The sequence below is a fragment of the Trichosurus vulpecula genome, chromosome 1 (genome assembly GCF_011100635.1).
Source record: "Trichosurus vulpecula isolate mTriVul1 chromosome 1, mTriVul1.pri, whole genome shotgun sequence".
NCBI classification, from domain to species: Eukaryota; Metazoa; Chordata; class Mammalia; order Diprotodontia; family Phalangeridae; genus Trichosurus; species Trichosurus vulpecula.
The window spans coordinates 13,384,448-13,409,523 of NC_050573.1; the positions used below are offsets into that span (position 1 = coordinate 13,384,448).

The window sequence follows — 25,076 nt, forward strand, 5'->3', positions numbered from 1 at the left end:
TCAGCAATCCTCAGTAAAGCACCTACTGTGTGCCAGGCACTGGGGCAGTTGCAAAGAATATACAGAAAACAGAAAACAAGAGGGAGGAATATATTGCGCCGCTTACCCAGGGATGGAAGAACCCAGAAGTCCAAGAAAGTTTTAAATCCCTCCCCCCATCTGGAAGGTTCTGAACCAAAGCCCCAGGAAGGGGCTGGGAATGGGAGTCGGGGTCACCCAGCCAGCCTCTTACTTACTAACACTATGACCCCCTGCAGGTTCTGTTCTCTCCCTCGAGCCTCAGTTTGCTCATCTGTGAAATGGCAGATTCACACTGGACAGTATCTAAAGCTCCTGGAGACCTCGCTTGGTCTGTCCTCAGTAAGGAACAAGACTATCTCACGTATCTATAGTTCTTTTAGGTCTGCAAAACATCTCCCCTCCAAAAACAACCCTGAAACGGCCGTGCCATGACCCCTGAATCGCACATGAAGAAACCAAGGCTCCTGCGGATATGCCGCTCCCAGCTGTCCAAGCTTGGACCCAAATCCCAGGATCCCTGGGGGAAATCTCCCTGCCTCAGTGACTGGATTCTGGTCAGCTCAACACTCACCCAAGTTAGAAGAGAACACGAGTCCTCACGCTGCCCCTTCACCTTCTAACCCCTAGCTTTACCCATTCCTCAAGGTTGTCTCCTTCCAGAAGCCTTCCCTCATCTTCCGTAGGTGGCACAGTGGATTCCGACTTAACTGACTGCCAGGCCAGGAGTCATGAAGAACCGAGTTCAAATCCAACCTCAAAAACTTACCAGCTGTGTGACCCTAGTCAAGTCACTTCTGTCTATAACTGTCTCACCTCTGCTTCTTTAACTGTAAAACACCTGCCTCCCAGGGCTGGTGTGAGGATCAAATATTTGCAAAGTTGTGGTTGTTTGGCCTTCCTTCTTAAAGAGGACCCATGGCATCATGAGGGCGATGCCTTCACTTGCTCCCGAATTGGATTAAAGTGAGGAAGGGCTGAGCGGTGGTCAGCCTCACTCTCCTCCAGTCACTGAAGTCCAATAGCAAGACAAAGGTCCAGATAGCTGGTGACAGCCTGGGGTGCAGTGGGTGACCTTGGCCTCGGTCCGTCTGAGGCAATGCCCGCTCCATGACTAAGGGCTGGGTAAAAGCCGAGACAAAAGATGGCCTGATTTACCTTAAGCTGGGGAATGGCCAAACCAACTGTGGAACGTGAGTGTCCTGGAGTAGGACTCTGCTGGATGAACCGAGAAGGTGACAAGCAGACACTCAGCTAAGTGTTTTACAAATTGTACTTCAAGAAATACGATGAAGACAGAGAAGCATGGGCAGATTTATATTAACCAACTGATGCAAAGCGAAGTAAGCGGAGCCAGGGAAACAACGTAGGCAATGACTGCAATCCCGTGAATGGGAAGAACAGCCCTCACAAACCAGGGCTAGATGGCCAGATGTTTTCCATAGCTTTAGTCTGTCTGACATTTTTCTTTGCTTTGACATCTTCGCTGGCTCTGATCTATGAGAATGGCCCCAATACTCAAGGGCAGAAACACCAAAGAGCAGGCTTCCTGAGGGGCTTGGTGGGGACAGACAGGCTGGCCTCATCCAAGGCCACGCCACAAGCCCTGTCTTCTGGGTTTCTCTCTTAGAATATCTGGGTCATTCTCAATGATCTGTAAAGTGCACAGAGCCTGGCACATGACATGGGTGCTTGATGAACGCTTAACCTTTCCCTCCTTCCTCTCGTCCCTGGTCTCATTAAAATTAATCTTCCCCAAATTCTTTGTTTTGAGGGATTCCTTTCTGGGAAAAGGGAGGGGGGAGAATACAGGAGGAAATTTGAGCATATAAAAACAAAAGCTATTAATCAAATTTTTAAAAAAATCTTCCCAGGCCTCCAAGGTGGAGTACCTTTTGGCTCTAATATTCTATGCCTCTGTACCCCTTTTTCTGAGTTGACACGTGGCATAAACAAAAAGATCCTTGGTCCCTGCAGACATAGTACTGCTGACATTCATATGGGGCCAAGGGTTATAAAGCATGCCACATATATGATCTCACGTGATGCAATGCTTTTTTATTTTAGCCCAGTGACCATGTGAAAGTGATGCACTTCTCAAAATCTCTATTTACTCAGCCTTCTGTAAAATGGGAGTGATAACAGATCCTTCTACTGGCTGTTAAGGAGAAAGAACCTTACAATGCTAAAGAAAAGTGCCTTCTCCTCACCATATTCTCACCACAGGGCAATGGACAGAGCCCTGCATTTGGAGACCAGGGCCTGGGTTCAAATGCTGGCTCCACAACCTTCAGCCAACTGCTTAGCCTCTTTATGCCGGTGTCCCTTGCTCTATGATCCTAGGGTTCTTACCTCCGCACGCTGCCTGTCTCCTGACACAGATCTTCCACACTTCACTAGTTATTTGTGCTATGGATGGCACATTCCTTCGGAGTGGAGATTATGCCCATTTCTCTCTGCACAACCTCCTATGTAGACAGATGAGTGCCTTGCACACAGCAGGCAACCAATAAACGTTTAACTGAGACACGGATTAGTAGAAAGAACACCTGGGTGGAGATTAGGAGACCTGGTGAATCAAACTCTCATGCCTCTATTGAGTTTATTCCAAAATAATTATGTTATCACACACCATCATCATCACTGAATGACAACCCCCTAACTCAAAGCTGCTTTCATCTTTTTAAACACCAACATTCTCCCAGAGATGCTACAGGGCTGGGGATTATGGGACTCCTTAATCTCTGAAGAATATGAATGTCGGGTGACCCAGAGGTCAGAGGTGAGATATCTGGTGGAATAAGCAGACTGATGTATTTTACTACTGATGGCCCGAACACAGGAAGTGGTTTAAGAGACAGTATCAAGGAAAGGTAGGCCAGTCATACAGGGAGAGCCAAGGAAAACAGGAGATGTGTTTTGACACTCCAAGGGCCACACTGGTACCCAAGAAAGATCCAGTCAGAAAAAGGCCTCTGGTGTGCTGAGAAAAATTTCCTATCAAGGACCTTTTTAAAAAATTGGTGGTGGTAGAGAGGGAAGGTTAGGGCCCCAGTTAATGAGTATATAGATCCATTAGAGTGGACATTTTTTATAATACTTAAAGGCTATCCTGATTGTTGTTGTTCATGTCTGACTCTCCGTGACCCCACTGGGGGTCTATCTTAGCAAAGATACTGGAGTGGTTTGCCATTTCATTTTTACAGATGAGGAAACTGAGGCAAACAGGGTTAAGTGACTTGTCCAGGGTCACATTGCTAGTGTCTGAGGCTGGATTTGAACTCAGGTCTTCTTGACTCCCAGCCCAGCACTCATCCACTATGCCACCTAGCATCCTGATAACCTGCCACTAATTTGTCCATGTGCCCTGAATGAAACCTTACGCCTCTCTGGGTCTCAGTTTCCTCATTGGTAAAATGAAATGTTTGAGCTGGATAACCTTCAGCTCTAATACCCAGTGTTCAATCAAACAGACTGACTCAAGAGTCCCTACTTCCTATGACCCAAGAGATCTCCCACATTCAGGGTCCTGGGTCTCCAAGACTCTGAGGGACACCCTTCACTGGAGGTAACAGCAGGAGGCACCCCAAGCTGGGAGGCCAGTCCTGTTCATTAAATTACTTCCTCAATCCCTCTGTAATTTGATCTAAGGAGACAGGGTCCCCACGTTAGGTCTGGAATTAGCAAATTCCCTTCTGCTGGTTCCATCCGAGTTGTGGCCTCAGGCTCTCCAGAGGTCGCCAAGCAGCCCTTGCACTGAGCCTGTGAGCATAATGCCTCCTGACACCTCACATGGCTCCACTCCAATAGCCAGGCAGTGAGCTGGTGTCTAGGAATGTGGCCCCTTCTTCCACAATCCCAGCTGTGTTCAAGAAGAAGGTCTGCAGGCTGCCCCAGTCTCTGGGACCAATCTCCAGCACAATCCAGATAGGAGAGGCAGGGAGGGAGAGAGGGTCCCTCTCCCCAGCACCAGTGGAAACTCCCTTTCCCTCAAAGAGGGGATCTTCCTCTGAAGCCCCTTCTGGATTGGATGGAATCCCTGTGACCCCAGGAAATCCAGACTTCTGGAGAAACCTTTGAAGATTTGATCAACAGATGTGATAAGCATCTTGTAGCTCAGGCTGAAGTGAGCATAAGCCATCCTCCTAGGCCACTTCCAAGAAGCAAAACCACCCAGGGAGCGGAAGAAGAGGTTCACCTGGAGGATTCCTGGAGGCTGACCAGCAGGAGAGCTGTCCAAGGGCCAAACCTTCCCTTTCCCCTGGAAGGTGGTCCTGGGGCCACAGGATAGTGGGCCTTACTTTCTCTCAGCTCAAGGTGAGCCACTTGAAAATGACTGCGGGGATCCAGAGACAATTATAGCTCTGATTTACTGTCGTTATTTTTTTAAAGCCCTGAGAGAAGCTAATCTATTATGCATTTCACAAGTCTGAAACCTGGCAGAGATTCAAGTAAACTGAAACCTGCTCCTAAGTCAGTGTACAGGAGCCTGGCAAGAGTGGTCCAGCTACCCATTATGAATCAATCACAAGGATTTATGAAGCACCTACTGTGTGCCAGACACTGTGACAGGTGCTAGGGACAAAAACGAAACAATCTTTGCCTTTGCCCTGGCTGGCTGTCCTCCACACCTGGAATGCCCTCAGAACCCCTCTTCCTTTAAGATGTGGCTCAAGCACCCCATCTTCTCCACCTCCACCCCCTCCCAATTGCTAGTACCCTCCCTTTCAAATTACTTTGTATTTAATGACTTTTCCATATGGGTTCCACTGTCTGTCCCATCAGAAGGCAAACTCCTTGGGAGCAAATGGGGATTGTTTCATTCTTCATACTTGTGTCCCCAGTACCCAGCATACAGTAGGTGCTTAATAAATTCTTGAAGACTGATAGCTGGTTGAGGGGGTGGCAGGGTGGAGCAATGGAAACAGAAGGGAATGGAGGCTTTGGGAGGAAGGGAGAGAAACCTGTGGGCTGGGGGTGATCAGAGGGTCAGTGGGAAATGACAGTAGGGGTGGCTGCACCATCACTACAACTAAGAGGTCACTTTTACATGGAATGTTAAGACTGCAAAGCCTCTATCTCATATGATCATCCCTGCCAGCCTGGGAGGTAAACGCTATTAGCATCATCATTTTACAGCTGAGGAAACATATATCGGCAATGCCCTCTCCATCTTCATCTGTTCAAAGTCTAATCACTACCACATCCTTCAAGGCTCAGCTTACAGTTGCCTCCTCCATAAAGCCTCTCATGATTCCTCCCCCCTCCCCCATCTCGGGTGGATTTTTTCCAATGTTGAAGTTCACAAAACTTTCCCAATGTCTTTAAAGTCTCCTCAATTCTTTCATAGTCTCATTAGTACTAGAATTCTTTGAATACATATGGCCTCTCTAAAAGCAGAGATACTTTCTTCTGTCTCTATCTCCTTCCCAGCCATGCCTAGCATGGTTTCTGCTCTGCTCTGATGAAATGTCCCATTGAGCTTGAGACCCTTCAGAGTGGGAACCAAATATTCAATTTCTTCTGTTATCTACAGGGTCTCTCAGTACATAACCCATTTTATAAAGGATACTGACTGATTGGAAATTCGGTAACTAATTCAGAGGGCAGGGTGGGGAGGAGGGGAGAGAAGAAATGAACTCTTTTCCCAGTGGGAGCCACAGTGCAGGGCTTATGAGTCTCCATTTATTTGATCCTAGAAGTGAGATCCACTGAAGAACTGTGAGCATGGGAGTGGCAGGGTCAAACTGGCATGGGGAATAATTTACCTGCCAGCTGGGTAGATGACAGATTGGAAAAAGAGGAGATTGGAAAAAGAAGAGCCTGGAAGCCAGGAGACTGTGAGAAAGCTATTGCACCAGTCTAGGTGAGAGATGAAGAGGGCCTGAACCAAGGCAGGGACTTTGTGAGTGGAAAGAAGGCAAAGCAAGAAGAAGACGCTGTAAGGGTAACATCATTGCATCTGCAAACCAAGCTAGCACACTGTTTTCGTAAAACAATGCTTTATGTACGTCACTCTCCTCAACTCTTTCCCAAGCTCCTTCCGCTGGCATTCTGGGCCTTCAGAATGTGACAATACTCTACTTCTAGTCAGGAATCCCACCATCTCCCTGGGCACCTGTAGCTCCTGCTAAACTGCAGCTTCCTTTACAAAGGAAAGAAAACCCAAATTTCTAGAGCCTTTCGTAAAAGGCTTTCCTCATAAAACAACCGTGAGATGAGGAATGTTATTCTTCTATCATTCTACAGGCCAGGGATTGACAGTGCTCCTTCCTTCCTGAAACTGCCAGTCAACTAATCACCTATTTACAGAGTGTCCTGGGCAGAGCCCTCAACCTGGTAGGGCAGGAGCTCTGGCAAATTCTGCATGCTAGAGGGGCTCCGCAGATGGTTGCAGACCCAGAATTTTCAGAGATGAAGGGGACTATTAGTCCTGCCCGTGTCAACTGTATTATTTGGTCATCCTGTCTCTGCTCTGGATGAGGGGAAGCCCATAAGCCCCCAGACAGCCCACTCGACCTTCGGGCAGGCCTAACTCTTCAGAAGTCTTCCCTTAAATCAAGCCTAGATTTGTCCAAAGGCAGCTTTACCCCAGAGAGCTCCCATGGTGACTAAACAGAAGAGTCTGATCCCTCTTCCACAAGACAGCTGGTCAAATATTTGGAGATGCCATCATACACGCCTTAATTCTTTCTCTTCTTTAGCTTAAACATGCCTACTTCCTCCAGCCCATCCTCTCTTGGCATGGATTCAAGGCTCCTCTCCATCCTGGCTTTCTTCCCCCTGGACACTCCCCAACTTAACAAAGTTCTTCTTCAAATATGGCACCCCAAATGGAATCCAACACTCTATCTGTGTTCTCTGAGGCCATGTGCAGCAGGCCTGACTTTGGAAGGACAGCTCTCTCAGGGTGGCTTTGTTGGATGCCCTCTCACCATCCTGAACTCTTCATATTCACTTTCTCACGGCATATGGCATACCATAATCCATTTAGCCACTCCCCTAGACTATGGGCATCTCCTTTATTTCCAGTTCTTTGCTACAACAAAAAAAGTGCTGCAACGAATCTTTCAGTGACTGTGGAACATTTCTTTCTTTCTTTAATATCCTTGGGGCATATATGCCTAGTAGTGGGAACTCAGAGTCCAACACAGAAGACGTTTCTGTCATTCTTCAGCATCACCCCATAGAACAATGAGCATGACGGCTTTTCAAAGCTGATCAGAGCTTTCTAATTGTCCTTGGCTTTTTGTGTAAGTCACAACTAACAGACATCTGTTCCTATACTCCAGACCACCGTGTGGTCCTTGTCTCCAGTTATCAACCCTTCTTGTCACCTCTTTACAACCAAGTTCAGAGTCCGAGATTCTAGATCTAGAGTAGTCTAGTCCAATGCTCTCAGTCTAGAGATGAGGAAACTGAGGCCCCGAGAAAAGATAGGACTTGTCCAAGGTTGTATCAGCTTCTTCTCTTCCATGTTTCTCTTAAGAGGACACATTATACACTTCAGCAATGAATACATCACCAATTGTTCATTAATGCTGGCGGCGTATACTCAGCACTTTCAGGTTTACGAAGTGTTTTCCTCACAGCAACCTGAGAGGTGAATGGTACAAGCGCATTTAGGGTTATTCCCTAAACTTATTCCCATTTTCCAGATGAAGAAAACAAGGTTTGCCCAGGATCATAAAGCTCCTTAAATATCTGGACGTCAGTTCTGCCTCCTCATCTAGACTGGAAGCTTCTTGAAGATCGACACCATGCCTCTTTCTTCTTTGCCATTGCCCGAATGGCTAAATCAACACCCAGCTTGGCTCTTGGCAATAAGATGAGATTGTTCCAGGGTTAGGGTAATGAACATTCAGTCTTTTCAGGGACTAAGGTATCCCAACGGAGCACACAGTATGCTAAGAAACACTGTAGTGTGATGGAAAGTGCATGGAATTTGGAGCTGGAAGGCCTGGTTTCTGATGGTGGCCCTGATACTTAACATTTTGGACAAACTAACATCTCTGGGCCTCAATCTCCTCATCTCATGTCTTTAATGCATGCATTCAGCCATTCAACAAATGTTTATTAAGTGCTCCCAATGTGTCAGGCACTAGGCTAAGTAATGGGGACAGAGAAACCAAAGTGAAATGAAAGGAAGGCAGCCAGGATGAAGAAGGGCCCTAAATTAGAGGCGCAGGAACATCATTAAGTAAAAGTACTGGGCCTGGAAAAGAGAAGGCTCAGGGGGGACAGGATAGGAGCCTCCAAATATTTGAAGGCTGTCCTGCCAGGGAGGGATTAGACTTGTTTTGGTTGGCTTCAAAGGGCAGAACTAGGAGCAATGAAGAGAAGCTGCAAAGAGGCAGGTTTAGGTCTAAAGTTAGGAAAAATTTCCTCCCCATTAGAGTGTTCCCAAAGAGAGGTAGTGAGCTCCTCTCCTTGGAGGTATCCAAGCAGAAGCTGGAGGACCATTGGGGGTAGGGAAGCAGCCCCTGCCCTCAAGAGCTTATAATTCAATGGGGCATACACACCTGTACATGCCTATACAGACAGAGCCTGAGGAGGTTCCTAAGCTGAGTTTTCAAAGAAACTTTTCCCTTCGACGAGGTCTTGCTCCTCCAGGCTCCCCAACCCCCACCTTTCTCACCAGTTTCCAGGCCTCCCAGTCCAGTAACTAAGCCCTGGAGGGTTTAACCCCTTCATGCCCTCACCAGCCTCAGTTTCCTAGATAGCACAGTATCTAGGTCCAGGCTCTTGCCAAGCTTCTCTTTATCCCCTAGATTCTCAGCAGACCACATGTGGTCCCCGGATTCCCTTTTCAGCTCTGAAACTACCAGATCAATGTTATGCTGGAATGGGGGCCAAAGCCTACTTTTCGGTAGCCCCACCCACTGTCCCTGTAGCTCCCTTACATGAGCTGTCTCCCCATCAGAATGGAAGCTCCCTGAAGGCTGGGCTGGTCTCCTGTTTGCATCCCAAGAGCATAGGGCAGAGTATCTTTTTGTATCCAACACTCAGCATAGTATACTGTACATGCTAAGCATCTCCTGGTGGGCCTCCAGCCTCAAGGCTACCCTCCATTTACTGTCTCCCTAAAAAGCTGAGTCTGACCATACCACTTCCCTGAGTCAATCAACTCTGGCAGCTTCCTCTTACCTCCAGGATCAAATATCAAATTCTCTATTTGGCTTTTAAAGCCCTTTATGACATGGCCCCTTCCCACCTTCCCAGCCTTCTCCCATCCTCTCTGTTCCAGGAGACAAAGACACGGGCCTCCTGGTTGTTCCCTGCACAAGACACTCCTCATCCCCCAGCTCTGGACCTTTGACTGGCTGTCTCCTGTCCTCCACCCCGACCCCTGCCCCCTCTTTATCTCTCCTCTGGGCTTCAAGTCTCAGCTAAAGTCCCACCTTCAGAAAGAAGTCTCCCAGATCCTCCTTAATCTTTGTTTTCTCACTAAGCTCATCTTCCATTCATCTTGTAGACATCTTGTTAATTGCAGAGGCATAGGGGCCTGGATCAGGGTGATGCCCTGTGAGACGAGAGGAGAGGATGGATATGAAGGATGCCATGAAGATAGAAACTCCAAGATCTGACAAGTGAGGGTAAGGTCAGAGTGACACGCAGACTGCACCCTTGAGTGAGGGAAGAGTAGTGCCCTTGACAGCAGTGGGGAAGCTTGGCCGAGGGGAAGGCTCAGGGAAAGGATTGTGAGTTCTGCTTCATAGCTACTGACTTTGAGATGCTGACAGGATGGTGGCTGATGAGGCAGGACTGGTACTGGGCTGACTCCTACTGAGCTTATAGGTTATGATAACCCCCCAGTGATATTTAACTTCACCATCCCCATCTTGTACTTGTGAAATTGAGTTTTTGCACATAAGTATGAGGTTTTACATTTATTCCTACTGAATTTTATCCTGTTAGATTCAATCCATGCTAGCCTATCAAAATCATTTTGGAACCTGACTGTCCTCTAGTATCTTAGCTATCCTTCCCGGCTTTGTGACTTTTGTAAATGTGATATACATATCATTTACACCTCTACCCAAGTCAGTGATGAAGCTATTAAACAATGGAGGGTCAAACACAAATCCCTGAGGACCTCCACTGGAGACCTCCTTCTGCCTGTGTGATGACTACAACCATTCTAAGCATCTGCTCTCACCCAACCAACCCTGAGTTCACATCCTGGTACCATCACCTTCTCCACACGAACAGCACAGACTCCTCAGCCAAGCGCTTTTTTCATATCTAGGCACCCTATGTCTACAATATTGCTCTCAGCTACTAGTTCAGTGATCTAGTCAAAAACAGGAATGAGGTTAGGCAGGGCTTCTAAAACTTCTTCCACTTGGGAGCCCTGCAGCACTTTTTAAATTGTGGGTCCTGACCCTGTAGTTTAAGAAGCCCTGGATGGAAGCCCCGCCGACTCTGGAATCACTACTTTTCTTTCTAGGTGGTCACTAACCATCTTTGGAACAATCTGTTCTAGACTCTCCCCAGGAATCAAAGCATTACTAGCCTGTCTCTTTAACAAAAACTTCCCTAAATCCCCAGATCCCTGTTTTGAAGTGGAGCAGGTACCTTATAGGGCAGGGGTGGGGAATATGTGGCCCTTTAGGTCCTCGGGTGCAGCCCTTTGAATCCAAACTCAGTCAAAGGGCTGCACTCGAGGACCTAGAGGGCCACATGTGGCCTCGAGGCTGCACGTTCTCTATCCCTGTTCTAAGAGAATTAATGCTATGAGGTGGCTTTCTCGATTCAGTAGAGGGGAGGTGACCCCGTTCTGGAGTCAGCAGGCTTGGGGCGGGAGGGTCAGCTTTCTTTTATGCTTACTAGCCCTGAGACCCTGGGTGAAGCCCTTAAGGAGGTCTGGCCTTGGTTTCCTTTTCTGTGAAATGGAGGTAGTAATTCTCATACTGCTTCCCTAACAAACCTGTCAGAAGGGAAGTGATCTAAAGCTGAGCCCCTCTGGGGTAAGAGGAAGAGAAGGAAGGGGGTTTAATGACTCACGTTTCTACACAACTTTCCCAAGCATTTTCCCCTCTCAATAACCCTGTAAGACATTGTTTCCATTTTGTGGATGAGAAAACAGAATCTGGAGAATGCCATAGAAAAAGGTTATTTGACAATGGGAGACCAAAATAAAAATGATAAAATGTGAATGCACAGAATCTCAGAGTCAGAAAGGATCAACTAACAGGAGAGGGGATGTTTAGCCTGGGAAAGACGAAGGCTCAGGCAGGCCAGGATAGGTGTCCAGCAGCACCTGCAGGCTGCTCACGTGGGAGAGGTAGGTAGTAGATTTGCTTTTCAGAAGGCAGACCCAGGAAGAAGGGAGGGAGGTGGCAGAAGCATATCTGGGCTCTAAAAAGGGAAGACTTCCCTAAAAGCTGCCCCAAGAGGACAGCGCAACCTGACAGGCAGTGAGTTCCCCACCACTGGCGTCTTCAAGCAGAGAGACTGAACATGCTAAGTACATGCTTAGTAGATACTTGTTCATTATTTGATTGAGTTTTCAGATATGGAAGGGACCTCAGAAATGATCAGCCCAACACTACATTCCTGGTTCATTTAAAATATGATTCAATTTACAGCAACTTTCCGGAAACACAATTATTGTATAAAACAAGAAAAAAGTCTTAAGTTCAAGTGTCTAAACCCAAGAAAAATTTGGCATTTGTCTGTTACTTTTTGGAATTACTTAGAATAAAAGATCTGTAATTTTAAACAAAATGTATTCATTAAAAAAAAAAAAGCATGGCCAGGATCAGAGAATGGACTTGACCAAGGACACACAGCTAGAAAGTCCTGGAGCTGGAACTGAAATATAGGTCTCTTAACTCCCACATCCATACTTTTCCATTCTAATGCTTCTCCTCATTTTCATCTGATGTTGCATCTTGAAGAGGTCTCTGGTTTTGCCCCATCTGAGAGCTCTCAGCTACCTCAGTTAGTAAGGAGAAGTGGCAGTTATGTGCCCACGGGCATATCTCACCAGAGTGACTGACCACGAGGGGGAACGAGATCGATTCCACAAACAAGTATTAAGTACCTACTGTTTTGTGTAGGTGCTGTATACCTGGCTACACAGCAATGAGCAAGGCAGAGAGAGCTGAACAGGATGTGGAGATAAGAACTGGCAGAAACAAGGGGCCCATCCAAGCGTCCTCTGCATGCTTCCCACATTCAGGCCCATCCTGGCCTAGCTACTCTCCCCACTCACTCCAGCTCCTGCTACTAAGTGGTGCTTCACCCAGGAGGACACTGAACTCTGTGTGTTCACTGTATCTGGCCCCCTTAGATCTCAGGCGTTGGGCAAGTGCAAATGAAGCCATTTCAGTGGAAACTTTCTTTTTTCCTTCCTGTTTCTAATTTTTAAAAGTTCATACAGTCAACTCTCCTTAATTTCAGAATGAAGGCTCAGGACCTCCACCTTCTCCTTCACTGCACCGTGGAGGTGACTCTCACTTCTTGGAAGCAATGCCCATGAAACACAAGCAAGTCAGATGGGTTCTGCCAACTTCTAAAGGCTTTGAGCACAGACCCAACACCCGGCTGCGTGCCTTGACTTTTGAAGAGGCTTGGAAAAGGGAAGAGGCTCACCAAAGGGCTGGCTAGCTGGTGCTGAATTTTCTTCGGCCTTACCAACTCAGGGAGACATGGAGGAGGCTCGGTTTGCATCAGGCACAGGGAGGGAGTGGCCACCCTGATGAAATCAAGTATTCGGTTACAAAGTAGGCCATCCTCTCACTTTCCCAAGACTCCAATGAAGGAAATGGGAAGGATTTGGTAACTGAAATCAGGGTTTAAGATGAGCTCAGAAGAAAAGAACCTTCAGGTCATTTTGAGGTGACTATAACAAGGTCATTTCAGCTGGACAGCAACAAGAGACAAAGATCTGAGTAGAAAGCCATCACCCAGTTTTTTCGGCAGGCTCTTTAGGAGATGTTACAGTATGAGCAGTGAACTTACCTCCAGGGAGGTTATCAGGAAGAGGTTGCCTGGGAGCCTCCTCAAATGTAGGTTAGGCAGAAAGAGACAAAATGACTGCAGCAAATTCTCCTTTCCTGGGGCAACGTAAGAAGGGGTACTTAGTGTTCTGAACTTGGAGATGGGAAGATCTAGGCTCCAAGCCCACTCCAGACATGATGTAGTTGTGTGGCCCTAAGCAAGTCACCTGGCTTCTACCTCCCTCAGTTTGCTGATCCAGTGACACAGCCTCCTTCCTGTTCCTCAAACAGGCCTCTCCATCTCCCAACCCGGGCCTTCTCCCTGGCTCTCTATGCCCCAGGCCCCTTCATCTCACCTCCTGGCTTCCCAGGCTTCCTTAAGTATCAGGTAAAGCCTTACCTTCTGCACGGAGCCCTTCCCAGTTCTCCTGAATGTTCATGCCTCCCCTCCGGAACCATCCCCAGTTCTCCCTGTGGATAGCTCATAGGTTCCTGGTTGTTTACATGTTGTCTCCCCATTAGACTATGAGCTCCTTGAGGGCAGGGACTGTTTTTTGTCTTTCTTTGTGCCCCCAGAGCTTAGCACAGTGCCTAGCACACAGTAGGCCCTTAATAAATACCTGCTGACTTGACCTGACTAGGGGAAGGTCCCTTTCAGATCCAAACCTATGATCCTAATTTACACTCCCAGCCCATTTATTACTATCAGAAAGCCCTGCCAATGGCACCACTCCTTCATGGGAACTTATATCATTCTGTTGACCTTCTATCCCATCTGGACAAGGCCATAGATAACTTTAGAGGCACAACTCTTATGGCCAGCAGTGCTTAGCAATACAGAATGTCAAGAAAACAGCTAGGTGGCACAGCGGACAGATAACTAGGCCGGAAATCAAGAAGAGGTGGGTTCCAATCCTGCCTCAGAGACTTCCTAGCTGTGTGGCCCTGGACAAATCATTTCATTGCTGTCTGCCTCAGTTTCCCCATCTGTAAAATAGGGATAATAACAGCCCCTATCTCCCACGGCTGTAAAGCATCTAGCAAAATGCCCGGCACACAGTAGGCGATATTTCTTAATTTCATTTTTTCTCTCCTATGTTGCCAATAGCAACAGACTTAATGATGCCTTGTGAATGGTGCTGGTTGTGGGGGCTGGGTGCAGTGGGGGCTCTGGAGTAATCAGCAGCAGTAGGAGCACATGTAAGCATCTATTTACTTAACAGCCACTGGGGGATGGTGAATGAGACCAAGTCCCCACTGCTCTAGGGTCAGTCTGCTCAGCACCTAAATTCCCAGAGATCCCCAGATCGACACACGGAGCCACATTGTCGGGTGAGAACAGCTTTGCAACAGCAGGGGGCGGGGCTGCTTCATGGAGCCCTGAAAGGCTGCTTTTGCCAGGGTGGACTGTAGGCCTGAAGGTATTTGGCTTAGAGAGAGAAGGGGCAGGCCCAGGAGCAGGGCTCTGCCTGGCTCTAGCCCTAAGAGACTTGGGAAGTAAGAAGTTCTCAGACACCAGGAATCTTCGAAAAGAAACTAGAGGACACATGCTCTAAAAGGGATTCATGCTCTATTCGGGAGAAGTTCTGATCTCGAGGTCCCGATTTCAGGGGTGTGTCCGTCTGGAAAAATGGACACCTTTATTTTCACTAAACCCTGGCTGAAACTGCATTTTCTTCAATTACTGAAAACCATGATTTTAAGCTGGGGTCCCTTGCCTTCCCTCCTCAGCCTGCCAGAGTCAGGGAGGTCTGACACAAGCAAGGTCACCCAGGGTCCTTCTGGCTCTCAGATTCTGCATCTGTGCCCATCACAAACTGTTGAAAATGGGAAGAGGCCTCAGAAACCATCTCCTCCAACCCCTAATTGTAGAGAGAAGGAAATGAGGGTCCCCATAGCCAGTGAGCCACTCTCAGCCAGGACCTGGGCCCTCTCCACTGGACCCTGGAGCTTCCCTAAAGCCAAGGATGGCATGTTCAGGATGCAAAGAATCTCTCAAAGTACCATCACAGCAAAGAGATTCTGCTGCTGCCACCACCATGAGCAAGCAGGCCACCTAGGCCTAGTTCTCTGGGCCCTGAAACCTGTTTCCACAGCCATGGAAGGGGATATGAGGTGTTCCAATCACAGCCCGATACACTCCTTCCACTTATTTGGGCTCGCTATTCAGGAGGGTCAATTGGCTTTCTGGATCACACCATGTGGGGGAAGAGTTTGTTGTCTGATACAAGCCCTCAGGGGAAAAAATGCCTCCCAAGAAAAAGCCCAATGATCAGGGACTGTTCTCTAGGGAGACGAGACCCAGTAAAGTGAGCAGTTTCTAAGCCCTTTAAAGTAGTGGATTTTCCTTCTGAAAACCCATGAGTCCTCAAGTCAGAGCACAAGAAGGTGTGCAGGGGTCTGAGATGAAGCAGAAGTTGTCTTTATCTCCTCCCTTGCCATGTCGAAAAGGCTAACGTGATGCAAGCTGACAAGATCCTCATCCAGGACGGTGCCAAAGAAGCTACAGGCCAAGATGGAATGACACAGCCAGCGACGGGGCCATCTCACCGGCAGACCCAGAAGGAGCCCCAAGCCCAGGGGCTTCCTGGCCCCTCCCTGGGAGAGGATGAGCCCCTGTTTGGGGAAGCTTCGAAGGAAAGAAAGGATGGCCAATCAGGCTGCCAGGTTGCCCAAGGGTGGCCTATAGGCTGAAGACTCGCAGAAGACTGTGCACACACCACCCCAAGAGCTGGAGGAGGCACCAAACTGCCTTGGATTAATGATGGGAAGGATCCTGCTCACAATCAAGAGGGATGCTGGGAACACGCTCCTAAGGAGGGCAGCCACAAACTGCAGCCCACTGACCTGAGCATGAGACTTTGTTAGTATTTTCTAAGAGGCAGGATTGCAGACGTGTCTGTAGACAGAGCAGGGGAGGAGTTTTATCAGATTAAAAACTCAGCAATTTACAGCCCCACCCTCCAACTAGGACAACAAAGGGGTGTGGGGATGGGGGAGGGTAAGTACAGGCCCCAGCTGGCTAAGCTTTGGCTGCCCGATGGGGCCACAGTACAGGGGCTCCCCACATGGGCTGCCTGGCCTCCAGCAAAGCTAGCCGGGGTCTCTCTGCTGTGGACAGATCACCCCCCAACACACACTCTCATCCCAGGTTGTCTTGGGCTCAGGCAAGTACCATACTTCCCTCCAATCTGTCCAAGACCTTATGGATGACTAGAGTCTAGGGGCTGGGGACAAGTGGGAGGGTGCATCACAAAGCAAATTACGAATTTCTACCTGAACCTGTGATTGAATCAGAGTCTGAAAGTGACAGATAGATTTAAAGGCAGAGAGGCTTGACCTTTTAGCTAGCATTAAGTAGAGAGGAGGAAAGGAGGGCCTGGGCAAATGAGTGTCTGGGCAAACACTGCTGTATTTCAGAAACCAGCATTCTAAAATACCTCAGGCATTGGGTCCCAAGGACCTCATTTTACAACCTGCCCCCACCTCCCCACCCAGGAGGCTGTTCTACACCTGGCTAATGTGCTATGTTATAATGCTCTGAATTGGTGTCTTACCCTCCCCACCAGCCAGTAAGCTCATGACAATTAGGGATAATGCCTTTTTTTAAATTTTGGATATTCCCCAGCACAAATGGGGAAGGACAGCAGTCTGAGAATTCTGGGTACCTTGTTACTTCTGCAAAGCTGAGTGGGACTGATGGAGCTAGGGTGTGGCTGAGTGAAGTGTGTATGAGCTAAGAGAGCACCCTTTCTGGCCTTGACCCTGAAGCTCTGTGACCCCCATCACTTCCCATCTCAAGCCCTTAATTCTGCCATCTGAGAGAGGGCAAAATGAGGCCTAAGGGGGGCAGAGATTGCTACACCCTCCAAGCCCCGGCGCCCTTCCCTCCTCCCCCCACCCTCCCCCTCCCCAGCAGTAAGAAAATGACAGAAGTTCCCAGACATGTCCAACCGAATCAGAAAACTTGACAGTCCCCTGCCCTCAAGTCTCTCTGCAGTCCTAGGAAACAAGAATCTCTGGCCTTGAAGAAGTAATTCTGTCTCCTCCCTCCGATGCCTTAGCAATGCACCCTGTGTCCTTGGGTACTAGAGGAACAGTTCCGGGGTGGGGGACTGACCATGAACAAACATCCTCAAACAAACACTGATGGAGCACGTGACCTGGGCAAAGCCCAGTACTGGATCCCAAGGAAAGGTCACACTATGAGGCACTGTCCCTGTCCTCATGGACAGTACAGGAACAATTATAACCCTATGGCCCAATACTCTGTCCTACCCGGCCCCCCCCAATACTGTCACTGAGCAGTTAGGAGGGGCCTGTAGAGAAGGCCCCCAGGACAGCTTCCCTCTGAGATGTGCTGACCTTATGGCAGCATGCTGAGCCTTCCAGAGCACTCTGCATCCCTAGGAGGGGGCTGCAACATGTCCTCATTATCTTCACTGGAAAACTGGGGACCAGGCTTAGGAAGGTGAAAGGAAGGAATGGCCTAGAGCTAGCTGGTGTTGGAGGGGAGAGACATTCCAATGATGCTCAGCGTCTCTCCTGATGCCAAGGTGAGTACTTTTTCCATGATACAAAACTGAAACAGAGTCCTATTGGTCTGTATCAGGGCCGTGGTGAGAGAAGAGAATCAATCAGCAGAGCTTTCATGGAAAGTTCTCATTTTACCTGGGCCATTAAGAGGATGAGTAGGCATCCCAGGCCCAGGGAACAGCATGAGCAAAGGCATGGAGGAAGGAGAGCATATGACATGGGAAAGGCACAGAGAACAGACCAGGAGCTATCATTCTGATCCATCTCCTATGCTGAAAATTTTATGTGGGAAGGTGCAGTAGAGCTCACTGATATGAACTAATATCGCCATACCTTCCAGGGCACTGAATACTTCCCCCCTGTACTGGGTCTGGAGCAGGAAATGCCAAGACATGTTTTAAAATAAGGTCAATTCTATCTGGGTTTCTAGATACCAGTGTTAATTTTTCTACCAATACAATAGGTTTAAATAAATAACTTAGTGACTCCATTTGTATGTCTGAGTTACTAGGTGACAAAAAAGGTTATATATTACTCAACTAAGGACTTTGGGCATTTTGCCCAAATCCTTTTTATCTACATCTCCTCCAGAGGCACGAACACTCCCTTCCACCTGGACCTATTCTATTTCAGAACAGTAGAGAAGTAGCACCTCTAACGGACTGATTTATATTATAGTTATCTATGTGTGTTACATCACCCAGTCACAAGACAGGTACTGGATTGCCTGGTCAACAAGCCTACTATGTGCCAGCCATTGGGCACTTACATTCTAATGGAGCAGAAAATACAGCAGAAAAAAGTGAAGAAATGCAAATATATGTCTATATTTGTTTTTATGTCTATGCACGTATCTATGTACACACATACACATACACACACATATATGGAGAGAGAAAGAGAAAGCCAAACAGAAGAAGAGAGATACAGCAGGAGAGACAGAGAGAGGGGGAAGGGAAAGAGAGAAAAGAGAGAAAGGAAGAGGAGAGAAAGGGAGGGAGAGGAAGGGAACAAAAGGGAGGGAGAAAGGGCAAGAGGGAGGGACAGGAAGAGGGGGAGAGAGGGAGGGGAGAGAGTGAGACAGAGAGAGGAGGAGGAGGGAGGGAAGGAGAGGGGAGAGACAGAGAGACAGGAGGAGGAGGGAGGAGGGAAGGAGAGAAGGAGACAGACAGAGAGAAGGGAGAGTAGTTAAATACAAGGCAGTTTGGTGGGGAGAGCCATAGCAGTTGAGGAAATCAGAAAAAGGTTTCTGTAGAAGATGGTGCTTGAGCTGGGACTCTCACAGGCAGAGGTAAGGAGGGAGGCAGTGCAGGCACTGGGACAGATGGGAGAAGAAGTGCCATGTGTAAGGAATAGAAAAAAAGGCAGCTTGGCCAGGTCCCTGCATGTGAGAAGGGCAGTAAGTAGTAGCCAATGGGTTCCCAAAGTATTTTGGGAGCTTCAGTCCAGTGAGAACCTATGGCACATCCTATGGCCTGGGCTGCCTGTGTGCAGGGCTGTGACTATAGCTCCCAATGTGTCCTCATCTGATGCTTTGTCAGTTGCCTGTTGCCGCAGGACTCCGAGGTAGGTAAAAAATAGTAAAATGGTATGGATGATGTCTTTTGATTCACACAGAAATTGGATTTAAGTGAGGCACAGCTGCCCAAAGTCGGCCTCACTCTCTCCTCCAGAGTCATCCCAGTCCAGCGGCAGGACAGAATCAAGACGAATGGTGATGGCTCAAGATATAGAGGATGACCTTGGTGTCTTCAACATCTAACCAAGCTCTAAGTGCTCCATGTCACCTTCAGCTCCAGCTGCCTTCATGGCTGTCGAAACAAACTGTTCTCATCCACCCATTTCACCAAGGAAGTCTTTGCATGGTTGGGGAAGACACTCCCCTAACTCGCCGAAGGGGCTGATAGCTCTCAGTTACCCTCACCCTGGTTTAGTCCATCTGCTGAAACGGTTTGCTGGAGCGAGGCCATTGTGTATGTTACAGCTTGTTGGAGCCACAGGCAAGACTAAGGGGACGGGGAAATACCCAAAGTGGAAATCAGCCCTGAAAAGATGCCAGTCTTCTCTGAACATACCCTACGTACCAGGGAGACCAACTAGGAGGCTGCTGCAATTATCTAAGCAAGAGGTCATGAGGAGCTGAACTAAAGGACTGCCCTGTGAGTGGAGAGAAGGGCAGAGGCCATGAATGTGGGCAGCTGATTGTCTCTGTAGGATGAAGGAGAAGGAAGAGTCGAGGATGATGGCCCACTTAAACCTGGATGGGGGGGGGGAGGAGGGAACAGGGAACAGAGGTAGGGAAACCTAGGAATGGAGAGGGTTTGGGAGGACAGAAAAGGAGGGGGTTTTGGATTTGTCTCCGGAACATCTCATTTGAGAGGTCCAGCAGGCAATGGGTGATGAGGGCCTGAAGCTGGGGAGGGGTGGTAGGAGAGGGAATAAGCGTTTGTGCACCCCTCCTACGTGCCAAGGACGGTGACAAACCCTTATAAATACCATCTCTTTGATCCTCACAACAACCCTGGAAGGAAGGAAGGTTACTACCATTCCCATTTTACAGGTGAAGAACCTGAGGCAGACAGGGGTTAAGGGACTTGCCCAGGGACACCCAGCTCTTCAGTTCAAGGCTGGTCTTTCTGACTTCGATGGGCACTCTATCCACTATGGTGCCCCTTAGCTGCCTAAAAAAAAGTAAAGGCGATGGATAGAGAGATCTCTGAGAAATCCGTGGAGAAAATCCGGGTTCATGGAGACTGCTGAAGTCACCCTGTCCCTCCGTCTTCCCACTCTGCCCTACAGCTGGAGGCCCTCTTACACATTCTGCGAATCAGGGCTACAACTGAAGGTACCCGTGACTGCCAATTCACTCCAGCAAAGGGACCGTGCTTCATGTCTCTGCCAGGGTCCAGCACTCCAGAGTCTCCGAAGCTAGGGTGAGATAGGGTCCATGTTCAGGACTTGGGGCATTGGGCCTGATGACCTCCTAGTTCTACACCCTCTGGCAGGTGCCAGGCCATTTTTCTGTGCCATCCAGCTTACCCAGAGCAAAGTGGAAGCACCGGGAAGTGGGAAAGCAGCAACAGCAGCAGCAAAAAACAAAAAACAAAAAACCAAGCCAAGTGGCACTAATGTGTTCAAACAGCCAGAATGCCAGGAAATGGAGCAAAAAGACAGCACTGGCCTGGTGGTGGTAAGGGTTAGCCTGGGAGTGCCGAGGAAGCCTGGCTCCTCTCCCACCCTTCTCCTTTCAGAGGCCCCGGTGGCCCTGGCAGAGGTGAACCCTCACAAAGGCATGCACTGAGAAAGGGCTGCTGCAGGCTCTTGGGCCTTCAGCCTCACAGGCAGGCTCCACCCTGTGCTCAGAAATTCATGCTTGCCGGGAAAGGGAGCCAGCAAGAACTCGGCAGAACCCTCCCAAGCACCTCTAGGAGGGCTGCCCTCCTGGCTTCCAACACATTAGTTTGAAATCCTCAGTGGTAGCTTAAAAAAACAGATCCCAAGCTTAAGTACAAGTCACTCAGCCCCCAAGGCAAAACTGGGGGGTGGGGGGTAAGGGGTAGGGGCAGCCCTTTCTCTTCCTATCTAGTTTTTGAACTGCAGAGTGCTCTGTGGGGACTTTTCATCCCTCAGAGTGGTTCTTGATGGTCTTTTTAACCTGATCTCACCTGGTGGTGCAGTGGATACAGTGCTGGGCCAGAGTCAGGAAGACCTGAGTTCAAATCCTGCCTTAGGCATTTACTAGCTGTGTGATCCTGGGCAATTCACTTAGCCTCTGTTTCCTCACTCCCTCCTAGGGCAGTTGTGAAGATCAGATAATATTTGTAAAGTGATTACCATAGTACCAGGCACATAGTAGGTGCATATAACAGTCATCCTGATTGTTACTATTATTAGAATATCTAGGAACATGATTTGTTCTGACAAGCTCTGAGCCACAAGGGCTGGTCTGAACTTGACTCTCCTAAGGGTTTATGCAGACGTGAATACTTCTTGCTTGAGAGGGTAATGGGAAAGAGTGCCCCCGTCCTTTCATCAACGTCTGCACAGCCCCTGGGAAGCCTGTCCGCCAGGCTGCTGACGGGTCACTTACCGAAAACACGAAGTGTGCCAGACTTCATTCACTGTCCTATACAGTCTCTGGGCCGGGGGGACGTAGTCGCCACATCCTCGACATTTCCAGGTGTCTTCCCCTGCAACAGAGAAAGCCGACTCTTTTAGCTAAGAAGCGGGATGGTGTTGAAGGGAAAGCACTCAACTGGAGGCCAGAAGATGTGGGTTCAAGGGTTGGCTTCGACTGTGACACTATGCAGGCCACTCGACCTCAGTTTCTCTATCCGTAAATTGGGAATAAGAGGACTTTGTCTCCCTCACGGGGCTGCTGTGAGCCAAGTACTCTGTCAACTCCAAAGTGCTTGAGTAAAGGTTCAGACCCTGTGGGTAGTGCCCTGCTTCACCAGAACAGGGCATCTGTTTGCTGACTGAGAGCCTTCCTTGTAAACTAACTGTGTCTGGGAGAAAGAGCTTTGTTTGGGCTCTAGACTGAAAGCCAGGGCCATATTGGCAGGGACAGCTCCTGAATGTTGTTAGACCAGCAGGGTGGATGAATAGACAATGAACAGCCCGGCATTTCAGGGATGCTTTAGAGCAACTGGGGGCAGCAGCTGAAGGGACCGAATTGCTCACAGTATCCCTCATTGCTCCTGGACAAGCTAGGACAAAGAAGCCGGAGGAGGGCTCTGAAATACCAACTCAGCTCCCTGGACCACAACGAGCTCAGTCCATGCTGCCCCAGACAGCTCTTCAGCTCCCCTTAAAGTGACACATGCTTACAGTGAAGGGAAAAACCCAAACTCCAAGGAGGAGTACATTTGCAAAATCTCATCAGAAAGACTGCTAGGGACCAGAAGGGAGAGGAGCCGGATGCCAGGCCAGTTCAAGTTAGCTCACCTCTGCCCATTTAACTCTACATCAACAAGGAGATTGATGTGCAGTCAGCCGACGGATCGGAATTTCTATAACAAATGAAAATCACAAAGGCCTTGGGAACCTGTGTGTCTATTCCAAGGGTGAGGAACTTGCGGCCTCAAAGCCGTTCGGCCCTTTGACTGAATTCAAACTTCACAGAACAAATTCTCTTAATAAAAGAACTTGTTCTGTAAAACTTGGACTCAGTCAAAGGGCCACACTTGAGGGCCTAGAGGGTTCCCCACCCCAGGTCCATTCTATCAATGCTGGAATCCAGCCTTTCTTATTCCTCTTAGGGAATTTTCCCTCCAGGGCTGATGAGTACAAAGATTAGGTTCAGCCTAGCTTCTGACCTAAATCAATCTTATCAATCTTGATTACCAAACAGTCTAACTCACCAAATTCAGCTCTGAATAACTTCTGTAAGAAATGGGAGGAGGAGTTTTGTTTCCACAGAACTAAAGGTGTGCTTCCCTGCCCTCCCCCACCCCAGCTTTAGCAGAGACCAGGCCTCAAGGGTGGTCTGGTGAGAGGTCAGAGGCTTGTATGCATGTGCATACTTTTTGAGAAGGCAGTCTAGGGAATTAGAGAGGCCAAACCCACTTGAACCTGTTCAAGCTTATCTAGGGTCTGGTCTTGGTCAAGAATCCAGGCCTACAGATTTGCATCATTTGCATATGTTAAAGAGGGAAAGTAGGGGAAGTAAAAGAATATAGTTTAATCCTAAACTAGGACAAGGAAAATATAGTTAACTTCACTTTTGCTTCTGTATCCTTATTATCCTATTTATGTAAACTGTATAACCTAGGAAAACTATGTAAAAAACAAAGATTGTAAACTAACCATGACTCTAGCAGGAGTGGAGGGAATGGTTACCCCTGCTCCTGCAGCTGTATCAGTGTGAGTGTTCCCGCGAGCACTGCACCCGCTCCCGAGAGAGTGTAATAAAATGCTTTCCTCTGCCCACTCTGGTCTTGAGTTCTTTGGGTGTGAATGGGCAAATCACATGGATTTTCCTAGGGTCAAGTGAAGGGAAGCGACAGGCAGCAGAAGCTTGCTGGGCTTACTCCTGGATCTTGTCTTGGGGTGTCCTGTGATCCCCACTGCAGTGTTAAGAGGGCTACCACTCTGGATTCCCTTGGGGAACCCTGTGGTCTGCACGGCCTTCTTAAGGGGACATCACTTAGGACTTCCGGCCCTGTCCTGGGAGCCTTGTGATCTTACCGCCATCCTAAGGGGCCATTGTTTGGGTCTTCCTTAGGGTCTGACCCCTAGGAGGCCCTGTGATCCCCACGGATTAAGGGATGGCTACCACTTGGTCTTCCTCTGGGAGTCCTGTGGTCTGTACAGCCTTCCCTAGGGATTATCACAGGGTTCTTCCTCAGGACTTTGGCCCTGCCTAGGAAGTCCAGTGATCCCCAAAACCACGTTTCTCACACTTTTAGCTGCCCAAAAGAGCCCCTCTGCTTCAGAGGACAGAGATTTGCTAGCAGGAAGTACATCAGCGCTGCCTTCCTTGCCATCCCGCCATGTTCCCAGCATGCACCATGTTGTCACTGTTCCCCTACTCTGTCCCCACAGAATCCCCATCTACCCTTTCAAATGCAGTGAAAACCCAGTCTCCAGGGTTCTCAGATTTCCCAGCTCTCAATACAGACCTTCGGCCAGTGCAGACTCAACCTAATTGACTGTTTCTACTTCTACACTTGTCCGATCAAGAAACTTAGCCTAAATTAAAAAAGGCTAAAGCAGGAAGACATGATGTAAGAACCCTCTTCCACATGCTTGGCCAGTTCCTACAATCACCCTTTATTCACAGATTAACCAAAGCACAGCCAGGTTCGATGTGCTGAGAGACAGTTTAGGTAAGACATGGCTTCTGGAGGTCACAAACTAAGACGAGGCTAAGACTGAAGCTCAGATGACCAAAATGTGCAGCATCATATGATTCGTACACTATGAAGTAGAAAACCAAATTCTACCTGAGGGCCACTGGTTGGAGGAGTACCTGGACATGTGCGGCCTGGGCAAAGAAGGCTTAGGGGGCCATGAGGGAGGGGAGAAGTTTCACATGCTGCATTCCAGGAGGACTGGGCAACCTGTTACCTCCTGTACATTTATATTAGGGTACCTTTCCCTGGGCCAAGAGTGGGGAACCTGAGGCCTTGAGTGCAGCCTTTTGCCTGAATCCAGATTTTACAGAACAAGTCTTGAGGCCGCACTTAAGGATCTAGAAGGCCACATGTGGACTCAAAGCCACAGGTTCTCTGTGCCTGTTGGCCTGGGCTATTTCCTAAGCCTGGAATGACCTCCTTTCCCCATCTTTACCTGACGAACTCCTATTTCTCTCCTCCAGGATGCCCCCCCCTCCCCGGCCCAGCCTCTTTTCTACCAGCCAGTAACCAAGTAACAAAGGTCCTCTCCTTCCAAGGACACTTCAGACTCAGGGAGCTCAAGGACCTCTGGTTCCATGTGTGTGGGCAGATCACACTCCTCTAACCTTTAGGATAGGTCTTTGAGGGACAACGGGGATGAAAAAAATCATTACCAGAATCCACAACAGAAGAGTCACGATACTTTATAGTCACACTTGGTGTTGGCATCTCTAAC

The 25,076-nt window shown here is 48.6% G+C and overlaps 1 protein-coding gene across 2 annotated transcripts in view; it reads right to left on the bottom strand.

Moving 5' to 3' along the window:
- The window catches only part of LIMK2 (LIM domain kinase 2), a 63,803-nt gene that overhangs the window by 30,669 nt on the left and 8,058 nt on the right, over positions 1-25,076 (bottom strand). For both annotated transcript variants that reach the window (XM_036741359.1, XM_036741360.1), the window contains exon 2: positions 21,592-21,691. In XM_036741359.1, coding sequence (XP_036597254.1) covers positions 21,592-21,691 — 100 coding nt within the window. The remainder of the gene's footprint in view (positions 1-21,591; positions 21,692-25,076) is intronic.